This window comes from Candoia aspera, chromosome 3 (assembly GCF_035149785.1).
Source record: "Candoia aspera isolate rCanAsp1 chromosome 3, rCanAsp1.hap2, whole genome shotgun sequence".
NCBI lineage: Eukaryota > Metazoa > Chordata > Lepidosauria > Squamata > Boidae > Candoia > Candoia aspera.
Genome location: NC_086155.1, coordinates 143,658,117 through 143,685,910, shown reverse-complemented (window position 1 = coordinate 143,685,910; position 27,794 = coordinate 143,658,117). Strand labels below are relative to the sequence as shown.

General features: G+C 37.8%; 1 protein-coding gene across 5 annotated transcripts in view; it reads left to right on the top strand.

Annotated features, from left to right (window-relative positions):
- The first annotated feature begins 470 nt into the window (after positions 1-470).
- The window catches only part of KIF13A (kinesin family member 13A), a 72,195-nt gene continuing 44,871 nt past the window's right edge, over positions 471-27,794 (top strand). For all 5 annotated transcript variants that reach the window (XM_063298944.1, XM_063298942.1, XM_063298943.1 and 2 more), the window contains exons 1-10: positions 471-616; positions 1,121-1,214; positions 13,311-13,323; positions 15,028-15,088; positions 16,211-16,303; positions 17,045-17,225; positions 18,083-18,170; positions 19,266-19,400; positions 20,976-21,088; positions 27,470-27,581. In XM_063298944.1, the coding sequence (XP_063155014.1) occupies positions 562-616; positions 1,121-1,214; positions 13,311-13,323; positions 15,028-15,088; positions 16,211-16,303; positions 17,045-17,225; positions 18,083-18,170; positions 19,266-19,400; positions 20,976-21,088; positions 27,470-27,581 (945 nt within the window). In that variant the 5' untranslated portion in view covers positions 471-561. The remainder of the gene's footprint in view (positions 617-1,120; positions 1,215-13,310; positions 13,324-15,027; positions 15,089-16,210; positions 16,304-17,044; positions 17,226-18,082; positions 18,171-19,265; positions 19,401-20,975; positions 21,089-27,469; positions 27,582-27,794) is intronic.

Genomic DNA, 27,794 nt, shown 5'->3' with positions numbered 1-27,794 from the left:
GCCCTCCCGGCTGGCAGCCTGGGAAAGCTCGCGCATGATTCTTAGCCTTCTTTCGGCAGTTGGCTCTACTGTAGACTCCCTGTCGCTTCTCAGGGGCGAAGCCGCTCGGGTATTTCCGACATTGGCCGTCGCTGCCCCTCCCCTCCGGCCCTGGAATCTCAACAGGGGAGAGGGACGAAGGCAGGAGCTGCCGGGCGCCGCCGCCGCGGAGGCTGGAAGATGGCGGTGGCGGGGGAGAGGAGGTGGCGGCAGCAGCGGCGGCGGAGCTCGTCGCGCAGGCGAGGCTGAAGCAAGGGAGGCTGGCTTGGCGTCTTGGGAAACTCTTCTTCGGTGGCTGCTCCTCAGCCCTTTGGCGGCTCTCCTGACTTTTCCCCCCGGGCCGGGATGACCCTCGTCGGTGCCGCGCACCTCCCGCTGCCCGGGCGGCTATGGGAGAGTTCTTGGGAGCTGCTGCTGCTGCTGCTGCTGCTGCTGCTGCTTTGAGGCGTGGGGTTGTGTGAAGGGAGGCTCGAGAACCGCGTTCGCTTCTGCGGGGAGGACTCACCCCCGCTGCCGGGAAAGATGTCGGATACCAAGGTGAAAGTGGCCGTCAGAGTCCGGCCCATGAACAGGCGAGGTAATCCGATGGAAGAATAGCGACTGTGCTAACCTCTCACTCCCTGACTGATCCCCCCCTTCGCCCCCCGTCCTCCTCCTCGGGCAGACTGTTTGCAGAATGCACTTGTTTGCAAAAGGGTTGGGGAGAGCAGAGGTTCAGAGTTGCAGCCTTTCGGGGTGGTGGTGGGGTGGTTGTCCCGACTTCAGCAAACTCTTTGTAACGGCTGAAGTCTGTGGGAAGCGGGGTTGAGTGCAAACCTGCGAAACGAAGCTCAAGTTGCGCCCTGTGCGGGTCTGGAGCGTGTACAATAGAAATCTTGAATGTCTTGCTGTGGTTCTCCCCACGCTTCTCTCAGTACAGTATTTTGGAGAACGACGCCCATCTCGTTTCCTATGCTTCTAGTTGTAAATGGGAATTGTTTTCTAGACATGAGGAAGAAACAGGAAAAGCTCTGCGGGCTAGAGATGAAGTGCATATCATTCGGGGAGAGAAAGTTCTGAAGTCCCCTGTGTTACATTCCAGAGCTAGAGTTGAATACCAAGTGTATTGTGGAAATGGAAGGGAATCAGACGGTGTTGCATCCTCCACCTTCAAACAACAAGCAAGGAGAAAGCAGGTAAAGAACAAATGCAAACCTATGTTCTCAAACAAGAGAATCTGTGCTTTTGTTACATGTCAAGTCAAGAAGTCTTTATTTGGTCAGTGACCAGCATTTTTTGTTATGTGAGTATCAGCTGCTTCTGTAACATGCCTCTGTTCAGGAAAATGTTGTTTTTGGTCATGATACTCCTCTGGGTCATGCAGGTGCAAAATAGAATAATGTCATTTAACCTGCAACTGAGTATTGAGTTGCATAAGCAAAAAGTTATTTAATGCTGTCTTTTAAATGATTTGCATTAGTGTGTTCATGTTGATTTGGAAGCAAAATATTTAGAATTTCAGGCAATAGTGGATGCTGTTTGGGCTAAATGCGAATGTACTTAAATACATGCAGATGCATCTCCTGGATTCCTTATTAATTGAGGTTTATTTCAGTTATGAGAGTATATCTGGCATTTATTTATAAAGCCCTGAAAAGAGCAATTGGAAATCATCCAAAGTTTATCAGACTTTAAAACTAGATCATATATTTTTTTCCCTTCATTTGTGGGTTAGAAGAAGGATTTATGCAGCAGAGATGCAGAAGGAAATTTTACATTTACTAATTTTTGATCGTGATCTCCTGACTATAGTAGGAATTTGGCTTTATGCATGTTTTTATTCAGTGGATCTGAGTTACAGCTTTCTCATAAAAAGGAAATTCGTGGTTTTTGAGTTTACCATTCAATGAAAGTTACATATCTTAATTATGGAGAAGGGAGATAAGTGAAGATTTGTTGTGTTAGGGAACTGTATAATTTTACAGTTACTTGTATTACTTATATTCCAGTATTTGTTATATCAAGACATTGCTTCCGGGAATAAAGGGAAATATTAGGGCTGTGTGAAACTTGGATTCAGAGATTTGATTTGAAGGCAATTAATTTGACACTCCCAGTTGAATTAGCTTTCCAAATCAAATCAGAAAGCCAAAATGGATGCCTTCACATCTATTTAAATTATTTCAAAGCTTCTGCATGTGCACAGAAAGTTTTTTTTAATTCAAATGGAAATCCAAACCAAATTAACCAATTAAGCTCAAATAGCTTAATTGGATTGATTTTTTGAATCTCTTTCACTCATCAAATCAAATCAGTTTTCTAAATCATTTGAATATCAGGTTGATTGTACTTTTTGAGCAATTGAGACACAGTCCTCTGTCAGTGCAACAACACTGAGTAGCTAGCATGGATTGCCATGACTAACATATAACATTATATTAGGAATGCAAGTCACTATAATGTACAGTGCATCAGTGACATCTGAATGTATTAAACAGCAAGGCTTCAAGAGGATGCTTTGCTTCAGTGAAAGGTCAAGAGAAGCCCACTCTGGAATCTGTTTCATAAAGCAACATGGCTCCTTCACTTTTCAGAGTGAAATGAAGTGGCCATATTGCTTTGCTCTCTTCTGCAGCATCCTGCAAATCCTCAGGCACTCAGAATTGGCAGAAGAGTCTTCCAAATCAGCTACTAAAAGAGTTAGAAGGAGCTTCTGCACAAGTACAGTATCTTATAGAATAATTTCTATATCTTATAGAAACTGTACTGACTTTTGCAAGTGCTAGAGGAGATTGCAGGGTGAAGTGAAATGCTTGTTCATACAAATTTTAGTTGCTACATGTTACTAATTGTGCCTGCAAATAGCTCTCCAAGTAGCTTATACGGTGCTGAAAACATATATAATGCAGTCTAATAATTGAAATGAAGATCCACAATGAAAGCATTATGAAACAATGCAACAGGTGAATTAAGCACTTGCTTTACAGCTTTTTCAGAAGAGGGAGCAAGATAGGACTCTTGCAGGAGACAACTGCAGAGTCTACTGTTCATCAATGAGAAATCTCTAACTCTCCTGCCCATTGATAGAACTTTAAATGGAAGTAGGCTGTGAATCAGAGCTTCCAGAATATCACAACAATATTAAGCCTGGCCTCATTTTGTACCATTCAGAGGTCCATCTATTTTTCAAAGCAGACCTATATTTGGCAATAATACATACATGTTTGCTTTAGAAACAGCACCAAGTGAAGTACCACCCCAAAGCTGAATGGTAATTTTTTGAACCATTGTGGCGATCAGCCCAGGAACAATGATGTATCCAGAAGTGCTCTCACATCAGACCTGATATTATTAAAAGATTCTCATCTATCCACTGATTTAGTTGCTGTTCCTAATTTGTTATCAATAGTGTAATGAAGCTATAGTCCAATCCCTTCTAGAATTAGACATATCCAAAGATAGCAAAGGTATTAAGCTTAAATATGTCCAGTTCTGCATAGAACCAAGACACTACTACTACTTTTTGTTTGTCTTGTTTAGTTGCATGGTCCATTTGCTTTGTACTTCGCTCACCTAGTTTTTACAACAAAGCTTATCGATGCACAATGTAAAAAGGGGGGTTGTTTATCAGCTGGCTTGGCACAGAGTGTGACATTGATTAGGCTCCCATGTCTAAGGGAAGACTAGAACCTGGGTCTCCCCACCCCAAGTCCACCCTTAACCATTACACCATGCTGGCTCTTGCATAGAATCAAGCTGATAACATGAAATTCCCCAACCAAAGAAGTCCCATTGTAACATAACAATTTATATGTCTTCCACATTTTCCACTGTAGAGGTTGAAATGACTATTTCAAGTAGGGATGTGCAAAGTATTTTGAGTTGAAACACCCTGTATCAAGTTCAAGGTGGGTTATTCAGAGCAATCTGGAAATGTTTCAAGCTCAGAAGAGTTCCTTCCAAGTTCAAAACAAGTGCTTTTAAGTTTGAAACAGGGCTGTTTCAAGCTCTAAATATTTCTAGGGTGACTGATGCAACCTATTTTGGACTTGAAATATTTTTGATTTTAAAATGTTTTGCATATCCCTAATTGTAATGAGTTAAATAGTTTGTATTTTTTAAAAGATTATATGTTATGCAGAGATTTTTTTTAACAAGCTATATTTAGATGTTTTTTAATTATAATGATTTTTAAACCACTTTTTCATTAGAAACAATATATGCCATTTATAGGGCTAACGTGGCTTTAATTATCATAGCTTCAAGCTTTAGAGCAAGTTAATAGGTAAAAGTTATAGCTCTGGTGAGTTAGTAGTTTATTGTAAAACCCTCAACTGAATCTTATCTAAATGGAGTGTCTGGTGAAATGAGACAGATACCAACTGTTTCCTTATCCAGCATATTATCAGCCAGAAAGAAGCTGCTATGCAGGCCCTCTTAATATCACCTGCCACGGATGGAATAACAGCTGACTGCATCCTTGGCTTTTATTTATAGAAAAGTGTAAAAAAAATTATTCTGACTCCTCTTAAATTGTTTGTCCTGTTCAACTTTTTTTCAGGTTATAAAATATTAAAATATTAAATAGAAACAAACATTTACATGTTATCCATGTTGCATTTGTCTCAGATGGTGGCTGAGATACTAATCAGTAGAGTATTATTCTGAAATTATGAATTATTAAAACCCAGATCCTAAGATGGCAGATCCGTGGCAACACCATTAAGATATTAAAATAAGGATCATATCCAGAAAAGCTTACTTTTCTGGACATGATCCCTATTCATAAATATTACAGTAGATATTTTTTCAGAATTTTTAGGGGAAAATCTTGGTTTAAATAAAGCTTTTTAAAATTAGCCCTTCTGTTATTATCTTCTTGGTTTCATAGTACATTTTCTCCTGAAGTTCTGAACAGCTAAAAATGTGCATTTTTGCCTGTATGGAAATTGATCCAGCGAAAGAAAATACGTTTGCTTTGCAAACTTTGGAAATACGGTTCAGTTAAGAAAGAGTAAGCATCTCACTGTTAATAGTGTTTTTCTGTATTTATTTGCAGTTAAAGATGAGTAAGGTTAAGATATAGTTAGATATAAAAGCAATAATCATGCAACAGTCAGGACAAAAGTATTTTAAACAGTATAAGGATGATTCCTTTAGGCATACCCAGCATACAGTATTGCAGGATACTTGCAATAGCAAAAAGAAAACAAAACCCCAAAAAACCCCACCTTAATTTGCTAACATCCAGAACAAAAAGATTACATGTTGCTCTTCCACTATCTCTGACTCTTTGCCTTGAATCAAAGGCAAGCAAGTCCCCTAGATTTCTCTGTTGAAAATATTACAAGAGGGTATGACCCACTATATCTATTACTTCAGACCCAAAGACTTCTGGATATAACTCTATTCTAAGGTAGACATTTTGGGGCCCTCCGAGAGAGGTAACAGAAAAGCATTAAATCAGTCCAAGCTAAAGGCTTCTGTAGGATTCTTGGATATCTGGATAGATAGACATCTTACTATAGTACAGCCCTCTTTTTTCCACAAGAACTTTTAAGTTCAGGTTTCAAATTCAGGTTTCATTCTTTTTTTTCTTTAAAACCACTTTGGCACTTTCCATTCCTAAAAAAAATTAAAAACTGGATTGAAAAACCACAGTGGTAGAAATCCTGCTCTAAAAATTTTCACCATAGGGAATGAAATATATCTTCCTGAAACAAGGACATTAATTTACCGGTGAAGAAAATTAATTTATATTAATAATGAAGATGGCAGATCAATACCCAAGCCTTAATTGTGTCCCTTTTTGCTTCCAGTCAGTGTGTGTTATTTGATACACAATAGGACATTGCAAATATGTATTTTGGAAATTTAGATGGCAAATTCTTTGGGCGAGGGTGTTACTCTTTATATAAACATATTTGTGAACCATGTATCGGTTTTGTAACAACTGCCATTGTTTAACTTGCAAGGGGTGCCTCATGTGGAATCCACCCTGACCAAAGTTTCTGAGAGAAATAGGGCTCTGATACCCCTGTATTGCTGGTTATGGTGATTAAAAATTTAAAATACGAAAGTCGAAATAATGCTTATAGTGCTAACTCCTGGTTGTATAACGTAGAGGCACATAGGTAGAGGATTCAGCCTACCCCAGCCTGGGAAATAAATTAATTTCACAAAAGATAAATAAAATCAGAATTTATTTTTTAAAAGATAAAATGGATAAAGCTTCTTTGATACTACAGTGTTATTAAAAATCATATATTCAATGATGAACATTATAAATTGCAAAAGAAAATGCAGTGCCCCAAGCACGCCACGAGATGGTGCAGGTCTGCTACAGAATTGGTTGCTCTTTGCCTCAAAATCTATGAAAAAGACTGGTTGCATGTTTCAACTTAATGTTACAGATTTATGTTTTGGAATAAATTGATAACTTCATGCACAGTCTGATGGATGAATAAAGACTGAAGGTTCAATACCCAATTCTATAACTTGTACAGAGAGATACAGAGAATTATATTATACAGAAGCAAATTAAATCTAGAGCAATATTACTGATTGAATGTTTTATCTGTTTCTACAGAATCACAATTTTTGAAAGAAAAGTCCCTCTGCTGGAATTACTTGGGTACCCCAGCTGTTTGGGAGGTTCCACATGTTGATTAGAGGCTGTGGGGAATGTTGTGAGTCCAGTGCTTTTCCCAGCCTTAGTTTATAGCTTCTGTCTTAGTACTGCCTCTCATTTTAAAATGACCGAAGTTTTTCTGTATCCAGCAGAGGAAGGAGCTGTGGTAATCTGATTTTCCCTATGACCAAAAGCCCTACCTACTCATGGGGATGTGGATTCACTGTTTGGCCTACAGTCTACGCAAGGGGTGTGCATTCCGTTTGGTTCTGCCAGCTATCAAGACACCCACGCTCATAATAATTCTTGATAAGTCAAGAATTTAAGTTAGTGGCTTTTGTGTGAATATAAAGCATTACACAACTGTTAATTTTCATTTTGAAATTAGAAATACCCAGCATTTTATCAAGAACTTTAATTTTCTAGATAAATATTACGACAGGTTTTGGTTACTAGAAAACTATCTCTTACCTTCAAGTTTTCAAAGGACTATAAAATTAATTCTGATTGGATATATATGTATATTTTAGAAGTTTTATCTAATGGTGTATAAGAAAATGTTATATTTTTCTTTTTTCCCAGGCTCCCTTGCCTCTTCACTTGTAAGCCAATATTCCATGGCCACTGGGCCACTGGGCAGGTTCAGTTCTTACTGTGTTGCCTTAGATTCCCCCTTTTTAAGATTCCTCTTTATTAAAATATTTTTCATACTTGTGTAAACTTTGGGGTTCTCCAAGACAGCAATTAAGTTTCCCTTGTGCCATGTTTTATGACAAGGTTAGTTATATAAGGACTGGCATTTCAGGGACAAGTTGACTATTGGTATCAACAATAATATTTATCAACATGAACAGTACAGATATTCCTCACTTACCAGCCACAATTCGGACCGGCAACTCCATCACTAAGTGATGCGGTTGTAAAGTGAAAAATCATGTGACTGCACCGACTTACAACATCAGTTCCAGTTGCGGTCGTTAAGCATGATGTCACATTACTGTGACTTCCTGCTGGCTTCCCTGTTGACTTTGCTTGTGGGAATCCAGCTGTGAAGGTAGCAAATGGTGAATGTGTGACTGCAGGATGCTGTAACTGTCATAAATGCACGTTGGCTGCCAAGCACCTGAATTATTACATGACCACAGGGATGCTGTGACGACCACAATTTTGAGTACGGGTCATAAATCTCCTTTTTCAGTGCTGTCTTAACTTCGAACAGTTGCTGAATAAGTAGTTGGTAAGCAAGGACTATCTGTATGTACTTGTAGCCTTATGTTCTTGACTCTGTGTGTGTTTTCAAAGAAAATTTGACATCCCATGACCAAGCAGAAATAAGTTAGCATAATCACATTATAAGTTTTTATAATATAAAAGTTATAAGTTTGGTCTAGTGGTTAAGGCAACAGGCTAGAAACCAGGAGACTGAGAGTTCTAGTCCTGCCTTAGGCATGAAAGCCAGTTGGGTGACCTTGGGCTAGTCACTCTCTCTCAGCCCAACTCACCTCACAGGGTTATTGTTGTGGGGAAAATAGGAAGAGGAAGGAGTATTAGGTATGTTCGCTGCCTTGAGTTATTTATAAAAATAATAAAGGCGGGATAGAAAATAAACAAACAAACAAACTTGGGGTTTCCTGCTTTCTTAAGCATTCCATGATTTGTATCAGCAGTGCTAGAGGCTTTTCACTTAGAAAATTTCAATCTCTGTAAACTATTATTTCATGAATACTTCAGAAAGATCGTTTGCGCCCATTGTCATTCTTTCTTCACTTGTCAGTCATTTGAGCAACATGCTGTGATCGAATTTTTGACTGCCAAAAGAGGCTCTCTAATTGATATTCATCGCTGAATGCTGGTTGTTTACTCTGTTGACTTGAGTACTGTGCATTACTGGGCAAAAAAATATAAAGATGGTGAACCAGGAAGAGCTGATTTGTGTGATTAAGAATAAAGTGGAAGATCTGTGATGACAGCTAACGAGTTTCACATGAAAAAGGTTGAAATGATTACGGACAGTCAGCAGATCAGTCAAAGGGAAATCGCTGTCAACCCTGGCATTTCACAGGAAAGTAAAGGTCTCGTTATTTATGTTTTTCAATATGCTGAGGGTGGAGATGAAAGCTTCACGAAATTTGCCAGCAATTGTTGTCTCACCCTCTCAGAATAAAAGTGAGGAATTTCTTCACAGCATTGTGACAGCCCCCCAAAATGGGCTAATTGTTATGACCGAAAAATGAAGCATCAGTCCATGGAATATCACAAAGCTTCACCAGAGAGACAGAGAAAAAAAACAAACCCTCAGGTTTCAGGATAATTATGTTTTGGGAGGCACATATGTTATTCACATTGATTTCCTTCAATCTGGCACCACAGTCAACTTGGTGCTACATTGCAACACTCAGAACTTTGAAACAACAATTAAGTAGCATTCAGAAGCACAAGAAGGAAATTTTGCTGCAACATGAAAACACTAGGCCTCACATGCCACCCAAGAGGCAATTGTGAAGTTAATTCTCACTGCTATACTATCCACACTTGGTGCCATGCAACTTTACCTTTTCCCAAAATTGAAGAAATGCTTTTGTGGATATCTCTTTGATTCAAAAGAAGAGATTGGAAGGATTGTCAGGACCCGTTTGAAAGGGCAAAGTGTGGAGTTCTTTCATGATGGCTCTAAAAAGCTTGTCCTTTGTTGGCAGAAATGTGAAGCAAATAATGGTGATAATGTGGCGAAGTAAATACAGGTGACAAATGAGCTTATTTCAAGAATTATTTTCCTGTTTCATTTATTAACATATCGCTAATTCAAGTTATGGAGGTGGAGTGTTACTCTTCATTCAACCATCATATAGTAGTACTAAAGTTCCATGCAAAAGTTCAAGCACCTCTGGATTTCAATGAATTCTGAGTGAGCTATCTTTAGGGTAAGCCTAAAGAAACTTTACCCTTCCTCTCAGGACTTTTGTCCCCAGGGAGAACAATCACCCACAAAAAGCAAAAGTATACAATGTAACAGTTACGTAGATTTACTGAATTACAGCTTGAATATAGTTGTTGCTTTATACGTTTCTCAATTCCAGCTACTAATTAAAGGTACACATCATGGATCAACAGTTTTCCCAACTAATGTGAGCTTGGGGGGGTATCTAAATTAGTAGCCATAGTTATCAAAAGTTGTCTTGCAGCTCTTTGGTTTCAGAAAGCTATCTCAATGAAGAAAAAAATAGCAAGAAGAATAGCTGGCAAAAAGCAGTAAGCAAAATCATATGCTTGACACAGGCACACGTACACAGCTTACTGTGCTAACTCCTCTTTGTTTCCCACTTTATAACCTAAAACATTGGACTCTGACCAGCTGGTTTTCATCAATGGAATAATGATACAATTTAAAATGCAATTTCAGGAGGGGTCTGGCTGTTTTTAAGCAGTTCCTTATCAGGGAAGTTCATGTCCTGACACTTGGTACTTTCATCCATTAGTCATACTTTGATCATCTTCTGGTTTGTACATATCATTGTTTTAGTCCATCTCTGGGAAAGGTTTGCTGGGCAAGCCTGCAAAGAGGTTTCATTCCTCTGAAATACGAATTCTCTCTGGTTCAGGTAGCCCTGTATATCCAAAGTACCCTTCCAACTAGAAGAAGCTGATGCAACTTCTTAATCTTTCTGCAAATCTGAATGCGTACTTATTTATGTATAGTTGTTTACAGATTCAAAATAAGAAAATAGTGAATATGAAAGTGGAGAAGTTTGGATGCACTTTCAAACACTATGTTGTAACACCTCCTTTGGCAGAAATAACAGCTTACAAGTATTTCCACCCAGCTAAGAGTCTTTCTAGTCTTTCTTCTAGATTTTTTCCCCACTTTTTCTTGCAGAAATATTCTTATATCTCCTTGGGTGTACTGCATGATGAGATCCCTCACAGATTCTCAATAATAATCTAAAAATTCCAAAACTTTACTTTTCCCTCCTGTAAATACTTCATGGTGGATTTGGAGGTACCTTTCACATAATTGACTTCTGCAATACCCAGCATCTTTTCAGCTTCAATTTCTTCACTGACTGTGGGACATTAGCTTCTAGGATATGTTGATATATAGGTGCATTTTTTAAGACTCTTTTATTTACCAGTGAAAATTTGGCCAAGAGTTTTCTACCAATTTTCAGTTGAACTTACTTTGTTTCTCAGAATAATTATTTAATTGTAGAGTACCTATTCTGATAGTATTTTTCATAATACACTATTTCCTTCCATGAAAAAGCTGCTATCACATTAAATTCCATGTGACAAACCCTTCTTATGTTCCATGTGACTCATCCCTCCACACAGAGTACACATCTACAACTCATTCTGTCATTAATCTTTCTTCAAAAGGAACAATGAGGGGAAAAATGATTGATCAGACATTTTCTCCATCTGTTAAGCAATCATAATAGAGAGTATGGCAGAAGGCATTTTATTGTTCAAAACCTGAGACCCAGCCTTAAACAGAGGTTCCAGATAAAATAGTGTGTTAGTGTTTCAAACAAATCTGAAAATAAAGGAGTATACAGCTGTATTACATGTATATACTGGTAGCTTGATTTTTCTGTCTTATGTGTCTATAGATTGTCTTATGATTGGAATGATTGCAAAGACAACATCTCCAGAAGGATACTATGATCAGTGGTATTGAACGGTGCTAAGAGGTCCAGAAGAAACAATAGGATCACATTCTTTCTGTGTCTCTCTTAGCAAATATCATCTCATAGTATGTCCAAACTGGTTTCTGTGCCAGAACCTAAACCTTGACTGATTGAAATCACTTTAGAGAATAATGTTTCATCCAAATGTGATCTGATCAGCCAATAGTTTAGAAATTCAGGTTCCAATATTTTTTTTCTAAGTATTTCTTTTGAGAAATAATTTATAACCTCCTGGATTCAGCTAAGCAAATAGGTAGTTGGCCATACTGTATTAAGTACTTTGCCTGTGTTATCATACCTTTAAAACTGATAGTTATAATAATAATTTTAAAAATCTGATCAGATAGTGCCTTGGACAGAAATTGAACTTCCAAATTTGTAGAGCATAAGTCATGACATATATGAATCCGAGACATTTAATGACAAAATCAAACAAGTCATTGTAGTACTAAGAGTTCTGTGCAATATCTGGTTAGGACAGAAGACCCCCAAATGCTCAAAAAAGCTCCTTTGGGCAACTGACTGTCAGCTTTGTGAGGTAGTCCAGACAGGAAGCATGCCCAGATGAACTAATTCTACTTTATTGTAAGGTTACATTAACACAATCTTGCAAGTCTGAAAGTACATTTCTCCCCTGTCACCTTTACAGCCCAAGAAACTAGGAAGAGTCTCTTCTGAGACATTTGCTATGCCCACATTCCTGCTGCAGGTTAAGCTGCCTCTTATCCGACTGTTCCCCTTGCTACCGCTATTCCCCCTGTCTCCCAAGGTCATTCCCACATACCATTACAGCAACATGCAGAGGATACATTGGGGTGGATTGTTTTTCCTTTTAAATTGAGGTTCGTTCTTTATCACCACAATGTAGTTTTGAGAATGAAATCTTATTAATCTTTTAACAGATTTCATTGAGTTTTTCTCTGCTCTGTACTCTAGTTATCTTCTAACTTTTTAATGCTCTTAATAAATAGAAAGATCTACTGTATTTTAATTTCAAATCAGTATATTTTCCCCTTTGTTATAGAAATTACTTTGCCTGCTTCACATTTTAGAATGGGAAAAGATTTAAGTAAATAATCATTTACAGAAAACATTTTTTTTCTTTAAATCATGGATGTCATTGGTTTAAGATAAATATGCTCTTCAAGCCATCAGCATGCAAGAAAATTATGAGATTAGTATAATCTGTATTAGAGGACAGTTCAGCTTCAGTTTATAGCTGAAGATATCTTACAGGTCTTTTTGGGGTCAATTTCCTCAGGGGTTTAGATAGTTCTCCTACCTTTTGTTAAAATGCAGATTCTTTCATCATTGACTGTATGAATCATACGTAGTATTTGTCTTCTAAAAATTAAAATTAAATAATTTTGATGATATTACTATACTCCCTATAATTTATAATTAATTTTCCTGTGATGGAAATTATTGAAATTTGAGATCATAACTGTCCTTGAATATAGGCACTCCTCATTTGGTGGCTACCTCATTTAGCAACTGTTCACAAATACGACCATAATTTTTAAAAATTATCTCTAACCAAAGTGTACATTTATGCACCCGACAACAACGCACACCAGAGTGAGACTAATGCTGGCATAGCTGTACAAGAGAACTTTATTAAATGAGACAGCAGCAACCAGTGATCTTTTCAGCATGTACCTCTTTCTCTCTCTCTCTCTCTCTGTCACATGTTCTATTAGTGACCATTCCACTTCTGATTTAAGGAATGGATTTCAGTCACTAAATGAGGAGAGGGTGTAACATTACTAGGAAGCTAAGCTAATTATCTAAATCTTGTTAGTGTATTAATTTTTTGGAAGAAAAGAATTTTTTCCACTATCAATAAATATTAAATTCAATTATCTTTCACACTAGAAAAATAGTATACTGTTTTTGATCTAATAGTTACAAACACTAATCAGATTTTCATTTTTTTTAATGCTTAATCATCTTCCACTTGAATTTCCATCCCACAGAAAATTACCAAAGGTAAGCAACTTATTACTATTCTCTTTCATTTTGTAATTTCAAATCAAGATCATTTGCTTACAGTGATACATAATACAGGCCTCTTTGCTTTCAGATCAGTACTTTAGTAGTCTAATGTGATTTAGTGCAACTTCCTGTATTTCCTTAATTTGTTAAGATAGGTGCAGAGAAAGGGCTTAAAAATGTATACAAGAGTCTGCCACTGCCAATGAACAAATTTGCAAATGATTTTACATATTACAATAAAGTCTGAGATGAATGTTCAATCATGTCTTCTTTTGTTCAATGTATGTATTAGATTATTTGTATACTATTGAAGGTATATAAATTATCTAATTACACTACACTGACTCAAAGGTACCCCCCAAAAAAGTTTGCTCTTACCTTCCTCTGGGATATTTTCCAGTTCACAACCTGGGATGTTTTGGTTATGTTCCATCCAGTTGATAGCAGGATCCAGTCTTGCTTAGTATTCTCAAGATCAGCCAAAGGGGCTGCAACCTGCTGTAATACTGTAAATAAATCAATGCATTGGATATTGATTTAGTAGAGTTCTCAAAATTGCAATGGGAAAGTTTCCACAAAAATTCAGACCATTTAACGTATCTTGAATCTCCCCTACTGCAAATTGCTGAAGAGCCTCTAAATGAAAGGATAGTTATTGTATATGGGTAAGAATAGGGTATTTGCATTGTGTGCAGTAAGTTATTACTGTTCCTCTCATCTTTGCATTAGTGTTCATTGTGAAACTGTATAATTATAGTTGAAGTGAGGTAGATGCAGATTAATGGGTAACATTAATTTGAAGCTTGTCTTTGATTTTGGGAGTTCTAAAGTGTTCTAAGGAGGAAAAAAAAGTGTTCTCAGGATCTGATGACACTACAACATTAATAACAATAACAGATACTATTTTTTTCAAATTTAATTGTGGCTAAAAAAATGGCATAGATGAACTAAAAATATATGGGATTTTTTAAAGAACAATTAATGGTTAGTGTTACAAGAAGCCTAACTGATGAATAGTTTGAAAGAGACCTATATTCAGTTGTGTTCCTGTCAACCTCCATATTCAGCCCCACATGCCAAATCTTTTTATACTTAACTGTACATTAACTTAACATTGTAAGACCATTTTTCTTCAGTTAGTTGCTAACCAGAATCCAGATGCCTTGACTTCCGGTGTTAACCATCCCTCACTATGGACCAAGCTTGCCAAGCTGGATGGGCATTGTCATAGAAAACATCCAGAGGATATCAGGCTGCTTTGCAGGAAGCAAGGGGGAAGGCACACCTCTCCCTTTCTAACCCTGTACTGCAAGAATCCTGTGAGGCATGGGGTGGGCTGTGAGAAAATGACGGGCTCAGAGATACCCACTGAGTTTTCAAGGCTGAGTGTGGACTAGAACCAGGATCTTCCAGTGCTGCTCCAGGACCTTACCACTACTGGCCTATTCACTATTGCTATTTAGTGAAGAATATAGGACTAATACAAAAGGAGTAAAAAAACAGGAGTAAAGAATAAGTATATTAGACTGGATTTTTAGTGTCTTATTTTAGGTAAGAAATGAGTTGAAATAATCATAGTGAAACTAAGAATTGTTAAATATGTAAGCTTAATTAACTTTTTAAAATATGCTTTGAGGTTCATACGAGTGCAAGTAGTGATTTTTTTAAAAAGGAAATTCTGTATATGTCTACCTGCAGGTATTTGCCTTTGATTACTGTTTCTGGTCTATGGATGAATCAAACACTGCAAAATATGCAGGTATGATTTTTTTTTATTACTATATTTAGCTGATTCAAAACATTCTTCTCCATCCCTGTTTAAAATGAAACATTGGTTTCTTGCTTTCTCAGTTTTTGCAATATTTGTGCTGAATAATACTGGGGGCCATATTTTGCCACCCCTGCTTTAGTCTCATGAGTTGGTCTTTTTGAGAAACAGGACTTTTTTTGAAACACCCTTCGCAGCAATCCATTTGTGATAGTTCCTAATACATTTTCAACATTTCAAATGTGCTCACTAGCCCAAAAAGATTTAAGATCCCTCAGGTAGATAATAGTGGATTATCTGTTATTTCGGTGTTGTTATATGTGGGACAACATCCTATACTAAGGAAGTTTGACAAGCTTGTAACCGATCCTCAACAATTAAGGCAACAGTACTTGAAAAGGAAAGCAAACGAGGACTTTGCTGAACAATCTGTGCTCACCTTGCTTGTCTGCAAGACAGACTGACTTGTTTCTAACTTGTCCAAGGTAAAATAAACCATGGCTTGGTATGCTGCCTGAATGCAGCCAGACTCAGCCTTCTGAAATTGCAGAATTGGGAGAAGGAAAGAGTATGAAATGCTAGTAGTATAAATCCATTCTTTTCTGAGATTAGTTGAAGAATGGCACAAAGGTTTCAAAAACAAAATGTTGCCTTTAAAAAAGGATGTATTTTTCTACAAGAAAATGTTCTTTTAAAACCAAGTATTTAAATATTCTCAATACATTTTTTCTCTCAGTGCTGAAGAGGCAGCATCTTCTATTTTGCCTCAGGCAGCAAAATGGCATGGATTTCACTTTCCAGAGATGTACCAAATTTTGTGCCAAATTATAAACAAATATATTTTGTTTTTAAAACTCCTATGAAGATTTGAATGGCTTTATATGAGTGGAAGTAGATATGGAAAGATAGGAGAAAACCCTGGATTTTTCCTTTCTATCATTTTGCATCATGTTATTTGTATCCTTGGCCTAAGGTTTTTCTCCAGTATATGCCATAGAACATAAGCAATGGTTCTCATCGGGGGAGGGAACCAGCATCTTTCCTTTATCCTGTATCCTTCCTAATAAATATTCAATTTTTTTTCCATCTCAGTTATATCTAATTTTATTGTAGATCAACAAGTTGTGTTTAAGTGCCTTGGAGAAGGAATTCTTGAGAAAGCCTTTCAGGGATATAATGCTTGTATTTTTGCATATGGACAAACAGGTAAGAGTTGTATTTACAAGTTACAAATGGAAATGATATATTTTGCAGGGGTTGTCACATTCTTCAGGGAAAGAAGCACTCACCAGTGTCTCTCCTCACTGTGTGAACCTCTCCTTAAGGCCAGGACGTGACTTCTCCTTAGGTCCAATAATTTCATCCTCCCCCACTCCCACTGTTCACTCTCCTGAATTCTCCTTGGCCCAGTTCTCTTTCTGGATTTCTGACCTGCTTTCCTATTGTCATGTTGCTTTAATCCTGATGGTTCTCCTGGAACTCTTGGTGACTTTCAATATGATCAGCCATGGTATCTTTCTGCGTTACTGGTCAGGGCTTGGCCTTAGGGGCATTATTTTGCAGTGGTTCTGATCTTTCCTGTTGAGTGCTAAGGGACAACTCTTTGACAGGGTTATGTAGAGATCTGGATTTGAATGGTAAAATGTGATTTGGAGTATGTGTGGATATGCATATAGCATCTTTTGGGAAAGCTTAAAGCAATCATGTTTTTTTTCTGAGCTTTTGAAGCTTCCCTCCACAGCTAACATGCATTCTTGGGAATGATACCTTGTTGTATGCTATCAGCACTTCCTTAACTCAAATACACATTGAGATGTATGCAATCTTGAGATGGTGCAATTTATACTGTATATTATTTGTTACTTAATCATCTTCAAAAGAGAGAGCAGTTGATAACTTACTTGTCTGTTTTTAAATACAAAATGCATTTCTATATTCCTCCTTTAGGCTCAGGAAAATCCTTCTCAATGATGGGAAACGCAGAGCAGCTGGGTCTGATCCCGCGCCTCTGCTGTGCTTTATTTCAGAGAATCACTTTAGAACAAAATGATTCACACACTTTTAAAGTTGAGGTGTCCTATATGGAAATCTATAATGAAAAGGTCAGAGATTTACTGGACCCTAAAGGGTGAGTGACCCTAAACCTTTTTATTCTAGATATATAGTATATTTGAGGGAACTTTGGTACGTATTATTTAGGCTTGCTTTATAGTTTATACTTTTCATTGTTTCCTAATTGTATATAATAATAACAATAACAACTTTTACCCTGCTAGTTGCAGTGGCAGGTTCAACTAAGGACTTCTTTTTAAACTGAGAGTCAATTACGTTATCATGGCTGTGTCACTCTGTCTTTAAACTTAACTGTTCTTAATAGGGAAAATGTATATGGACAACAGTGGAAACTGAATATTTTCTTAACTGGTAGCATTTCCATTTGTTGCCCTTCTAACAGTCCTGTCCCATCACTTTATCTAAATTGGACAAACCAGTTTGAAATCACATCTCTGCTGCTGGGATGTGCAGCGTAAGCTTGACCCTGTTTACTACAGAGAGCTATAGTTATTCAAGAGTCTCTAGTGAGTAGTGGTCATTAAGGCTGCTAGTTGTAAGACTTCATCTTAAAAGAAGTACACAGATGCCAATTCTTTTGGCACAATGAGAGCATTTTCTTTCCAACAGCTATGGAGCTGTAAGAAAGGTTGTTAAATACCTTTACAAAATTTGTTACAGAACTGGACTTTTTCAAAGGGACTGTTAATTTCATTGTCTCTTGTTCTGTTTTTCCATTGTATCTGGCATCTTCATGTCTCTTTACACTGTAGTTGTGAAAATATTTTTAGTAAAAATAAACCTTTGTATTTCTGATAAATGAATTTTTCCTCTTGAGAACAAGTTTACATGTTCATTGGCCTATAATGAGTTAATTTTACTGATCCATTTTCCTAACAAAATTTCAGTTACGACAATATTTTTGTTTCAAAGGAGTCGGCAGTCCCTCAAAGTTCGTGAGCACAAAGTTTTGGGTCCATACGTAGACGGTTTGTCTCAACTAGCTGTTACTTGCTTTGAGGTAAGTAAAGTGCAAGAATCTAGTCAATATAATGGTATTCCTGAGGTGAAGAAAGAATTTGCACAGAAGTTGCATCATATCACACTGTGCCATGTTAGATAAGCAATTGGATGAATATGAGTACTTCTACACTTGTACTGCAGGGTGAGAAAAGAAGCATGTGGGCTAACTTACATATGGATGGTATCTGTGTAAGAAAGTAATTTGTCCTAAAATGTATTCACTTGTTTAAAACATGCCTGTGTTAAACATTTTGTTAAAAACCAGACAAGGGAAGTGTGCATTGGAGGAGCAAATATGTATTTAGTGTGATAAGTATTTAAAACACACTAGCCAGTAATAGATTTTAGATATTCTGATAACCAGTTAAATTTTGTTTGTTAACAAAATTTTAATTTATATTAATTCACCCATCTTCTGTTGACTAAGCTATTTTGGAGGAAAGTTTTGAATTAATTATATCAAATGTTAAACGAGCTTTGCAAATCATATATGGTATAACTGACTTCCTTTTATACTTGTGGAAACAGAAATGACTATAGTTGCAATAACTTTGAGCCAATTAAGTAAAGTTAGTATTAATGTATGTGGGATGACATATCTTGTTCATCTGAAATGCTGAATTGGATTTGTGTTGGCCTCTTTAATCCATTTTGGAATATGCACTTTGAGATGATTATGGGTTCAGCTAATGACAGGCAAAAATGTTGTAAGTGGGTTTAAACTTATTTAGATATCTTACCATACTGTAAAGCTTAGGGCAGGTAACATAGCTCCCCCCTTTCAATCAACAAAACAGCATAAAATTCTGTTCACAAATACTGAAATATCTCCATCTTTCTAGGGTTATCTTGAACAGCAACCTCAGAGAGTAGGTCTTAACCATGCTTTTGAAAGTACTGTAGATGGAACTTTAGTAAGTATATAGTGGAAAGGAGTTCCATAAGAGTGAAAAAATATGCATATAATATGCATATAATGTTTTAGGTTCTATTTGTTTAGTTACATCTAAAATGATAGGTTTATATAAATTGCAAATGCTGCAACTGGGAAAAAAGTTTATTGTCATGTCCAATGTTTTATGTTATTCATCAGGATATAGAGTCACTGATGTCAGAGGGCAACAAGTCCCGGACAGTTGCAGCAACCAACATGAATGAAGAAAGCAGCCGCTCTCATGCTGTATTTAATATTATAGTAACTCAGACACTTTATGATCTGCAGTCTGGGGTAAGTGAATTGAACATAAAGATGACATTTTATTATTTTTGTGATATGTTGAAAAATTTAAATCTTATCCAGCTGATTTCAGTGGCATTTGTACATTTTTAAACATGAATTTATTTCCACTGAAATTTCTACTGTTGTAGGTGTAAATAATTTTCTGTAATCTGGAATAAAGAGCTAAAGAGATAGTGGGTGATTAAACAGCTTTAAAGTTAAGATGCCTTGACAATTAAGTTCAGTCAAAAAGGTATTGAGTCTCTAATATGATCAGTGAATACAGCTTTCTAACATACTGCATTTTATTTTGCATTAAATATCACAATAAATATAGAATTTTAAAGATCCAATATGACACTTACCTACATTTATTTGATATAGCTTTCCAATGTGATGCCTGTGCAGACAATCAAAAACGGGTGCAATTCAGCAATCAGGAACCTTACACCAGTAATTTATTGAAGAGTGCTGGTCAGCAGTCATACCTAGGTATTTAGGGTAGGAAAGAGACAGACTGAGGTCAGTAAAAGAAAACTATGTCAGCTTTGTTGCATGCTATCTAGATTGAGGGACAGTTTAGAGTCTGCAATTAAAGCATCATACAAATTTTATAAACGAATAAATAAAAAATAAAATTCATTCATCTGTGTAGAATCCTTCTGATTTTGCTTCAACCAAAATCTGTTCTGGTTTTTATTTTGGCTAAATTGCAGCTGATCCAAAACTGTTCAGCAGGCCTAGAATATGATGGTTTGTTTCAAGTTCAAGCTAGAACATATTTTTCATTTGCCTCAGAGGAGTAATTAAGCTATTATAGATGCTGTATCTCCATAAATGTCCTCAAATGTAGAATATGCAGAATTAATTTATAACTTGGAAATTTTACAGTACAATAATGCTTTGTTCTAAAATGCAATTTGAGTTTGAAAAATTAAAAATATTTGAAGTTTGTTGTTGGATTATAATGATAAACTCAATAACAATGAGTGTTTTTTTATTTATTTAATTTATTTACCAAATTTTGCCACCTCCCATCTCCCCCCAAAGGAGGGACTCCAGGCGGTTTACAAAAACAATTTTTTGGTATTGTTAGTTTTTATGCTTTGTCCACTTGTAAGAAGGGGACAATTTCCTAAATGTTGGCCTCTCAAGATGTTGGAAAACCCCAGGAGTGATATATTGATACCATCAGAAGGGGCAAACCAAATATTTTCATTCAGTTGGTGGTTTTTTGTTTTTGTTTTTTTTAAGGCAGAGGGGAAACAGGCTGAAATTGCACAAGCTCAGCTGTTGTTAGATGGCCAAATGGCTGAATAGTGGCCCATTTTGTAAGGGAAAGTTAAGAGTAATAGTGGTTTGCCTCTAAAGGTCTCCTGTCCTATTTCTAGCCTTATTTCCAAAAAAGGTATTCAACCATTTGGCCATCAAATTTCAGCAGTGAAATCTCTGGATGTGGGAGTGATCAGTGAGATGCTGGGGATGTACGTGTGCATTGTAAGTGTCCACTTCTGCTGTAAATCATAATAATGTCTGTTAATAAAGCTTCAGCTTTTTTCCTTTTTTTTTTTTTTTCCTGCTTAGAACTCTGGAGAGAAAGTGAGCAAAGTTAGCCTGGTAGATCTGGCTGGTAGTGAGAGAGTATCTAAAACAGGAGCTGCTGGAGAACGTTTGAAGGAAGGCAGCAATATAAACAAGTAAGGCATCAATGAAATTGTATTGTCCAAATAAACTGATTCTAGCTGTATGTATAGGAAGGCCTTCAAATCAAGTTTCTGTATTTTTGTATATTCTGTATATTCTGTGTTTTATGTCCTGAGTGTCTTAATTTTTTTATTTTCTATTGATGAGCTAGAAATATAACTAAGACAAGATCTTCCACTTGGAAGCAGCATTCACAGAATGCAACCCAAGCAGCTGTGGGTATGGCATCAAAGAGAAATGAAGTTCATGGATACACAGTTTTTCAAACTATTCTTTCTATGGGATTTTAAAATATAAGAATAATTAACAGAATACAGGGACATGATTTAAAAATGTACAGCTATTAAATATAACTGGAATGCTCATAACTGAAGGGATCCGTCATACAATAATTAGTGCACTTTCTCAGAAACAAGTAAAATGACACTGTGCTCTTTTAAAGAAGTAAGTTTTCCAAAAGAAAAGGTTCTGATCCAAGCACTTTAAATCTGCCTTATTTGCTCCCAATAAAGCTATTTGTACTGTGCTGATTTTTTTTTATGAAACAAAGAATAGCTGATGAAATAATAGTTTCTTATATGCTTTTTAGCAGGCCTATTGTATCATATATTTGAATGTATGTACCTGTCTCCTCTTAATTCATTCTAGAAAATATATTTTGTGAGCAATGGTATAATTGTAATACATTTAGAGTTGGTGCAGAATTTGAAAATAGGCCACAGATCATGTTTTCTGCTCTTCCAGCCCTGTCTTGTATGAAAACCTCCCTGCTTCTTCGTGTCTGGGTTGGTTGTGATAGACCATTTTATCTGGATCAGCACGGTCCAACATTTTGATCAGTGTTAACTTTTTAATCAGGACTTAAAACTGGATTGCAGTTTCTGCCACTATTTGGGGCATTTACCCAGTAATTTGATCAACCATATGTATTCAGAGTATAATCCTCTGTACTGTATATTTACTAGAAATAAGTTCCAGTGAGCCCACAGGTTACTTTTCCAGATAAATGTGTATAAGATTGCAGTTTTGTGTTGTAATCCATAGCATTTGCAAAAAGGCCAGAACTTCTTGAACTCTTTGAGTTTCCAAATGGTTAGGTTTAGGATTTGATTTGAACTTTGATTTCATGTTGAATTTATTTGCAAGATGAGACAGCAAGTCATTAAAAGCTCTTTTCCCTAATTATCCTTTCATCTAACCTGAAAATACTTCAGGTCAGTGACAGTAATTAAACTTGAATTAATGAATGTTTGTAGCAGATTTTAGTATTCGTTTAGTTCTAAGGACATAATAATAACCCTCCTAGATTAGGCTAAGGCTGTTCTTAGTCCACTACAGTACTTCGTTTCTCTGGGAGGCTCGTAAGCTGTAGGCGGATGTCTACTCTTCTCTTGCTGTGGTTCCACCACAGCCAATATTTGGAGGCCTGCTACTACCCCTTAGCTGGAGGCAATGTTGAGGCTTCCAAAGTAATAGCCCTCAGTATACCTGTGTATTTATCCAGGTATCCCCTTTTAAAGCGATATTAGTGACTATTCAGGCAATGGCAAACCACCCCGCTATGGTCTGCCAAGAAAATGTTGTGAAAGTGGTGTCCCCCCAAAGGGTCAGACATGACTCAGTGCCTGCACAGGGGACCTTTCACCTTCATGTCTTCTGGTAATTAATACCACAGGCTAATCGTATGCTGTATGACAGGCAAAACATTTTTCCCGTTTTACAACTACCTCCAGTCGGTTAGGGTTTTCCTAAGCTGATACAGATCACAGACACAAAGACGAATTTGGAGGTTCCCCCCCACCAAAAGCTGCTTTATTATAGAAAATTAAACTCCTGTTCCTTACTTCTATTCTTAATGCTAATTCTATGCTTGTTTCTGTTTTCCTACCTATCTTAATTTAGCATCTTCCTGCTACCGTTACAACTATTTCTATCTCTGTGTTCTCTCTGTTTGTAGCACTATGTTTTCCTATCTTAACTGTTTCCTAGCAATTTAAGTCTTTCCTTTTCCCCCAGCTCTTGTGGCAGTCTCATTTGAAAACCCTTTCCACTCCTCTGTAGACTTGCCAATGGATTATTTTTTTCTACACCCTCCCCACCCCCAGCACTCACAGTCCTCACTTTCTGGAGCTCTGGGCCAGATCTGCTGCACATAGTGGACTTGTTTTAGGTCAATTCTTTTGTAGACTCTGGTCAGCTCTTATTCCCCTGTCTTTCAGCTCCGCATCTCAGCAGGTCTTGGGGCTCTAAGACTTGTAGTTTTCTTCATTGTCTGGGGACTGCCGCTGAGTTCCTTGCTTCTGTGTTGAATGCTTTTTCCCCACTTCTCTGCTGTCTTTCTGGCTTGACTCCTTTTTCCCCACACCCATGCTTGATTTCTGATCTGTTTTATGTAACGAATTCTCCAATTAAGGAGGGGGTGGGGCTGTTTTAATCTTCCTTCCCAGGCAGCACCAAAGTGCTGGTTCCCAGGAGGGAATGAGAAATGCCTGCTCACTCTGGGTGGTGAGTTCATTCCTCCTCACAGTCAATTTTATTAGTCGATTTCCGAACCTAATGTTTTGAGAAAGAGAGAAAAACTTCTACCTGTCCTTTTTTTCCATATCATGCATGATTTTATACACTTTGATCATTTATTTATGCATTTATTTAAGACACATGGTCTCCCTTCTCACATATAACAATTTAACATCAACAATCACACAGATAAATGACAATAATCAATGCCATACAATGGCACTGAGATCTGATTCCACCCCTCTTCCCCACATGTAAGTCATACAAACCAGGCTTACCTAACATTCTGGCCCAAGGCATGGGTGGTGGGACAGCCAGGTCTTTAAGACCTTACAGAAGACCAACAGGGACAGGGCCATCAGATCTCAGGGGAAATGGTGTCCATAAGGCAGGCACTGTGACAGAGAAGGCACACTTTCAGGATTCCACACTACCTCATGGGGGGACCCAGAGCATGCCTTCTCGTGAGATGGGCAGAGACAAGTCATGAAGGGCATAATCATGGACGGGAAATGGTATTCTGGACCAGCTGAAACTTCTAAATACGCTTCAAGGGCAGTCCCATGTAGAGCACATTGCAATAGTCCAGATAGGAGGTGACTAAGTGACCATGAATAAGGCCTCCTGGTCTAGAAATGGATACAATCGATACACAAAATAAATTTGTGCAAAGGCCCTCTTGGCCCCAGCTGCCACTTCCTGTTTGAACAGGAGCCGCAAGTCTAAGAGGACCCCAAGTTGCATACTAACACTGTCTGGGGGAATGCAATCCCAATCTCAAGATCTTGGAAGTCTGAAACCCATAGCCACTTGGTCCTGCCAGGGTTGAGCCAAAGCCTGTTCTTCTCCATCCAGACCCCTATAGCCTCCTAATACTGGGAAAAAACCTTGGCCAGCATCACATGGCTGGCCTGGGACAGAGATATAATTGGGTATCATCAGTATTCTGATGAGACCTTAACCCACATTGATGAATGCTCTTGCTTAGTTGTTTCACGTAGATGTTGAATATGAGCAGGATAGAGCACTAAAGCACTTCACAAAGCAGGGGCCTACAGTGAGACCCCTCCCCAGAACATCAACTGGAATTGGCCTTGGAGGAGGGAGGAGAACCACCCCAATACCATACCTCCCACTCCTATCCTTCTGAACCACTCTAGAAGGGTACCACGATTGGTGGTATCGAAAGCCACTGAGAGGTCAAGGAGGGCCAGGATAGATGCAGTACAGGTAGTCCTCACTTAACAAGCACAATTGGGACTGGGATTTTGGTTGCTGAGTGAAGCGGTCATTAAGCAAATGTGACCCAATTTTACAGTCTTTTTTGCAGCAGTTGTTAAGTGAATCACCACAAGCGTTAAGTGAATCATATGGTTCCCCATTGATTATGCTTGCCAGAAGCCAGCCGGGAAGGTCAAAAATGGCAATCACATGACCACAGGATGCTGCAACAGTCATAAATGCAAACTGGTTGCCAAGTGCCCAAATTGTGATTACATGACTGCAGGGACACTGCAACAATAAGTGTGAGGACCGGTCATAAGTCAGTTTTTTTCAGCACTGTTACACGTCCAAACCATCACCAAACGAATGGTTGTTAATGAGGACTACCTCTATCTCCATCCTGATCCTGCCAAAGGTCATTAATAAATAGAATTAATGCTGTTTCAGTGCTGTAACCAATCTGAAGCCTGACTGAAAAGAATCCAGATAATCTGTTTCCTCCAGGGCCTTCTGGAACTGCATGCCAACCACCTTCTCTTGAAAGGGAAAATTTTTGAGGTCTCTTGGATCTGGCAGTGGCCTGCTGAAGAGAGGGCAAATTGCCATCTCTTTCAAGCCAGAGAAAATGGCTCTGGATCACATAGATCCAACCATATGTCACCTCCCTGGAGGCCTTAACCAAGCAGGAGGGATGTAGATCTAAAACCTGTACTCAGGTGGCTGTACTCAGAACTTCAAGGGCCTTGTTCACTTCATGAAAATCAGCATGCTCAAACTCTACCCATGTAATCAGGCAAGACGATTCCTCAGGTAACTTCATAGGACCTGCAGAGCCAGAGTCCAATTCCAAGCAAATCCAAATGCCTTTAATTGATAGATGCCTAGAATAGTCCTCACAGCAGATATTTCCCTGGGTCACCTTAAACAGGATCTCTAGTTAGCTCTCCATGGACACAGTAAGGGTGGAAAAAATAATTCCATTTTGCCACCCATATTGCCACAAGGTAATCCTTAAGAAAGGCCCTTACTGGTGCTTGGTCAGGTTCACTCTTCATCTCCTTGCAGTGGCACTCTAGGCATTTCTTATGTCACTTCATCAGCTGAAGTTTCTCTGAAAACCAGGGGCTCACTGGGATCTATCAGCATAGAGAAACCATACAGGTGCAATTCAACTCAAGGCCTCTTTTGCCCTCACATCCCAAAGCAGTGACTAAAATCTCAGTTAAGACCATGCACCAAAGCCCCAGGAAGACCCCCAAGTTCTCTCAGTGGGGTCCATTAGGTGCTTGAGGTGGACTGATCAAATAGATCCCACTTAGTTGCCTTCTTTTAGCCTTTGCTGTTTGAGAAGGTGATTGAACTCTCTGATGGTTTTGCATCACCCTCTTCTTCAATTATTCCTTTTTCTGATATGGCAGTTAGAACTGGACAATGTATTTCTGATGTGGGTGTGTCATAGATTTGAATAAAAACATTGCAGTGTTGGAAGTTCCATTTTCAATCCCTTTCCTCATGATCTCTAGCATGGAATATATCTTCACAGCTTCTGCACTCTGAGTCAAGGTCTTTACTATGACCTCAAGATCTTTTTTCTGGTTAGTGACAAACAGCTCAGACACCATCAGGGTGTATATGATGTTAGGCGTTCTTTTGCTCCAATGTACATCTTTTTGTTACTTAAGTTGGACTGCATTTTCTGTTTGATTGAACATTCAGCCAGTTTTAAAAGATTGTTCTGAAGCTTTTCACAATCACAATTTGATTTTGATTGTCCTAAGTAGTTTCATATAATGTGGAAACTTGGACAGATCATTGCTTACTTCATTTCTTAATTCCTTTTGTTAAGGACTCTCAGGTGGATGTCATTTTGGACCCAGTGATTTGTTATTGTGTAGTGTCTCAAGATGTCCTAAGATACCTTTTCTTCTTATTTAAGTTTGTTGTAGTTGTTCCAATTCCTTCCCTGAAAAAGTCAGTACTAGTTCAAGTATCATACTTACTAACCTTTTCCATATGTATATGAAAGGGTATGCATTTCAGTGTATGAGGTGTCCTTTCTATGACATGCTCATGTGTACATGAATGTATTACTGTTGTGTAGGTTTACATTACATATAATAAAGTCTTACTTGGGCAAAAAGGGAGAGCAAAATGTGAAGTCTTAAAAAGGAATTTATTTAATGTGGCCTGTGTTATACTACAAAGGGTGCATTTTTTTTTCTTATTGTATGCTACATGAAGGAATTTTAAACTACAAAACAACAGTACTAGGCATCACAGACTGTGCCATCATTAATCATATTTAATCATGATTGTCCTAAGTAGTTTCATATAATGTGGAAACTTGGACAGATCATTGCTCACCTCATTTCGTAATTCCTGTTGTTAAGGTCTCTCAGGTGGATGTCATTTTGGACCCAGTGATTTGTTACTGTGTATCATTTTTGTTATAAAGAAGTCTTAAACTTGCATGTATGTATAATGCCATCTTATCCTTCTACAGATTTCTCTTACTCAAAAAGTTTGCTATATATAGCAGAGCCTGCTTTTTTAAATAAGGCATTGTTAATTGTATACATTTTTCCAACTCATATGTTACATGTTCAAACTGATCAGATTTACTACTCTCATAGGTCCCTTTCAACACTAGGTTTGGTTATCTCATCACTTGCAGACCAAGCAGCAGGAAAGGGGAAAAACAAATTTGTGCCTTACCGAGATTCTGTACTCACCTGGCTTCTCAAGGTAAAACATAGAGATACCACTTACTGCGCTCATGTCACCTTGCACATGGGTATACAAGCTTCAGCATATTTAATAAAAAATGAGAAATACTGCAATAAGATCTCTTTCTGGGTTTGTATTTTTCCTTTACAAATACTGCAACAAAACTTGTCATGCTGAATGCTAAAAATGTATAAGGGTGAGTAGATCAGTTGCAGTTGGAGGAGACTTTGA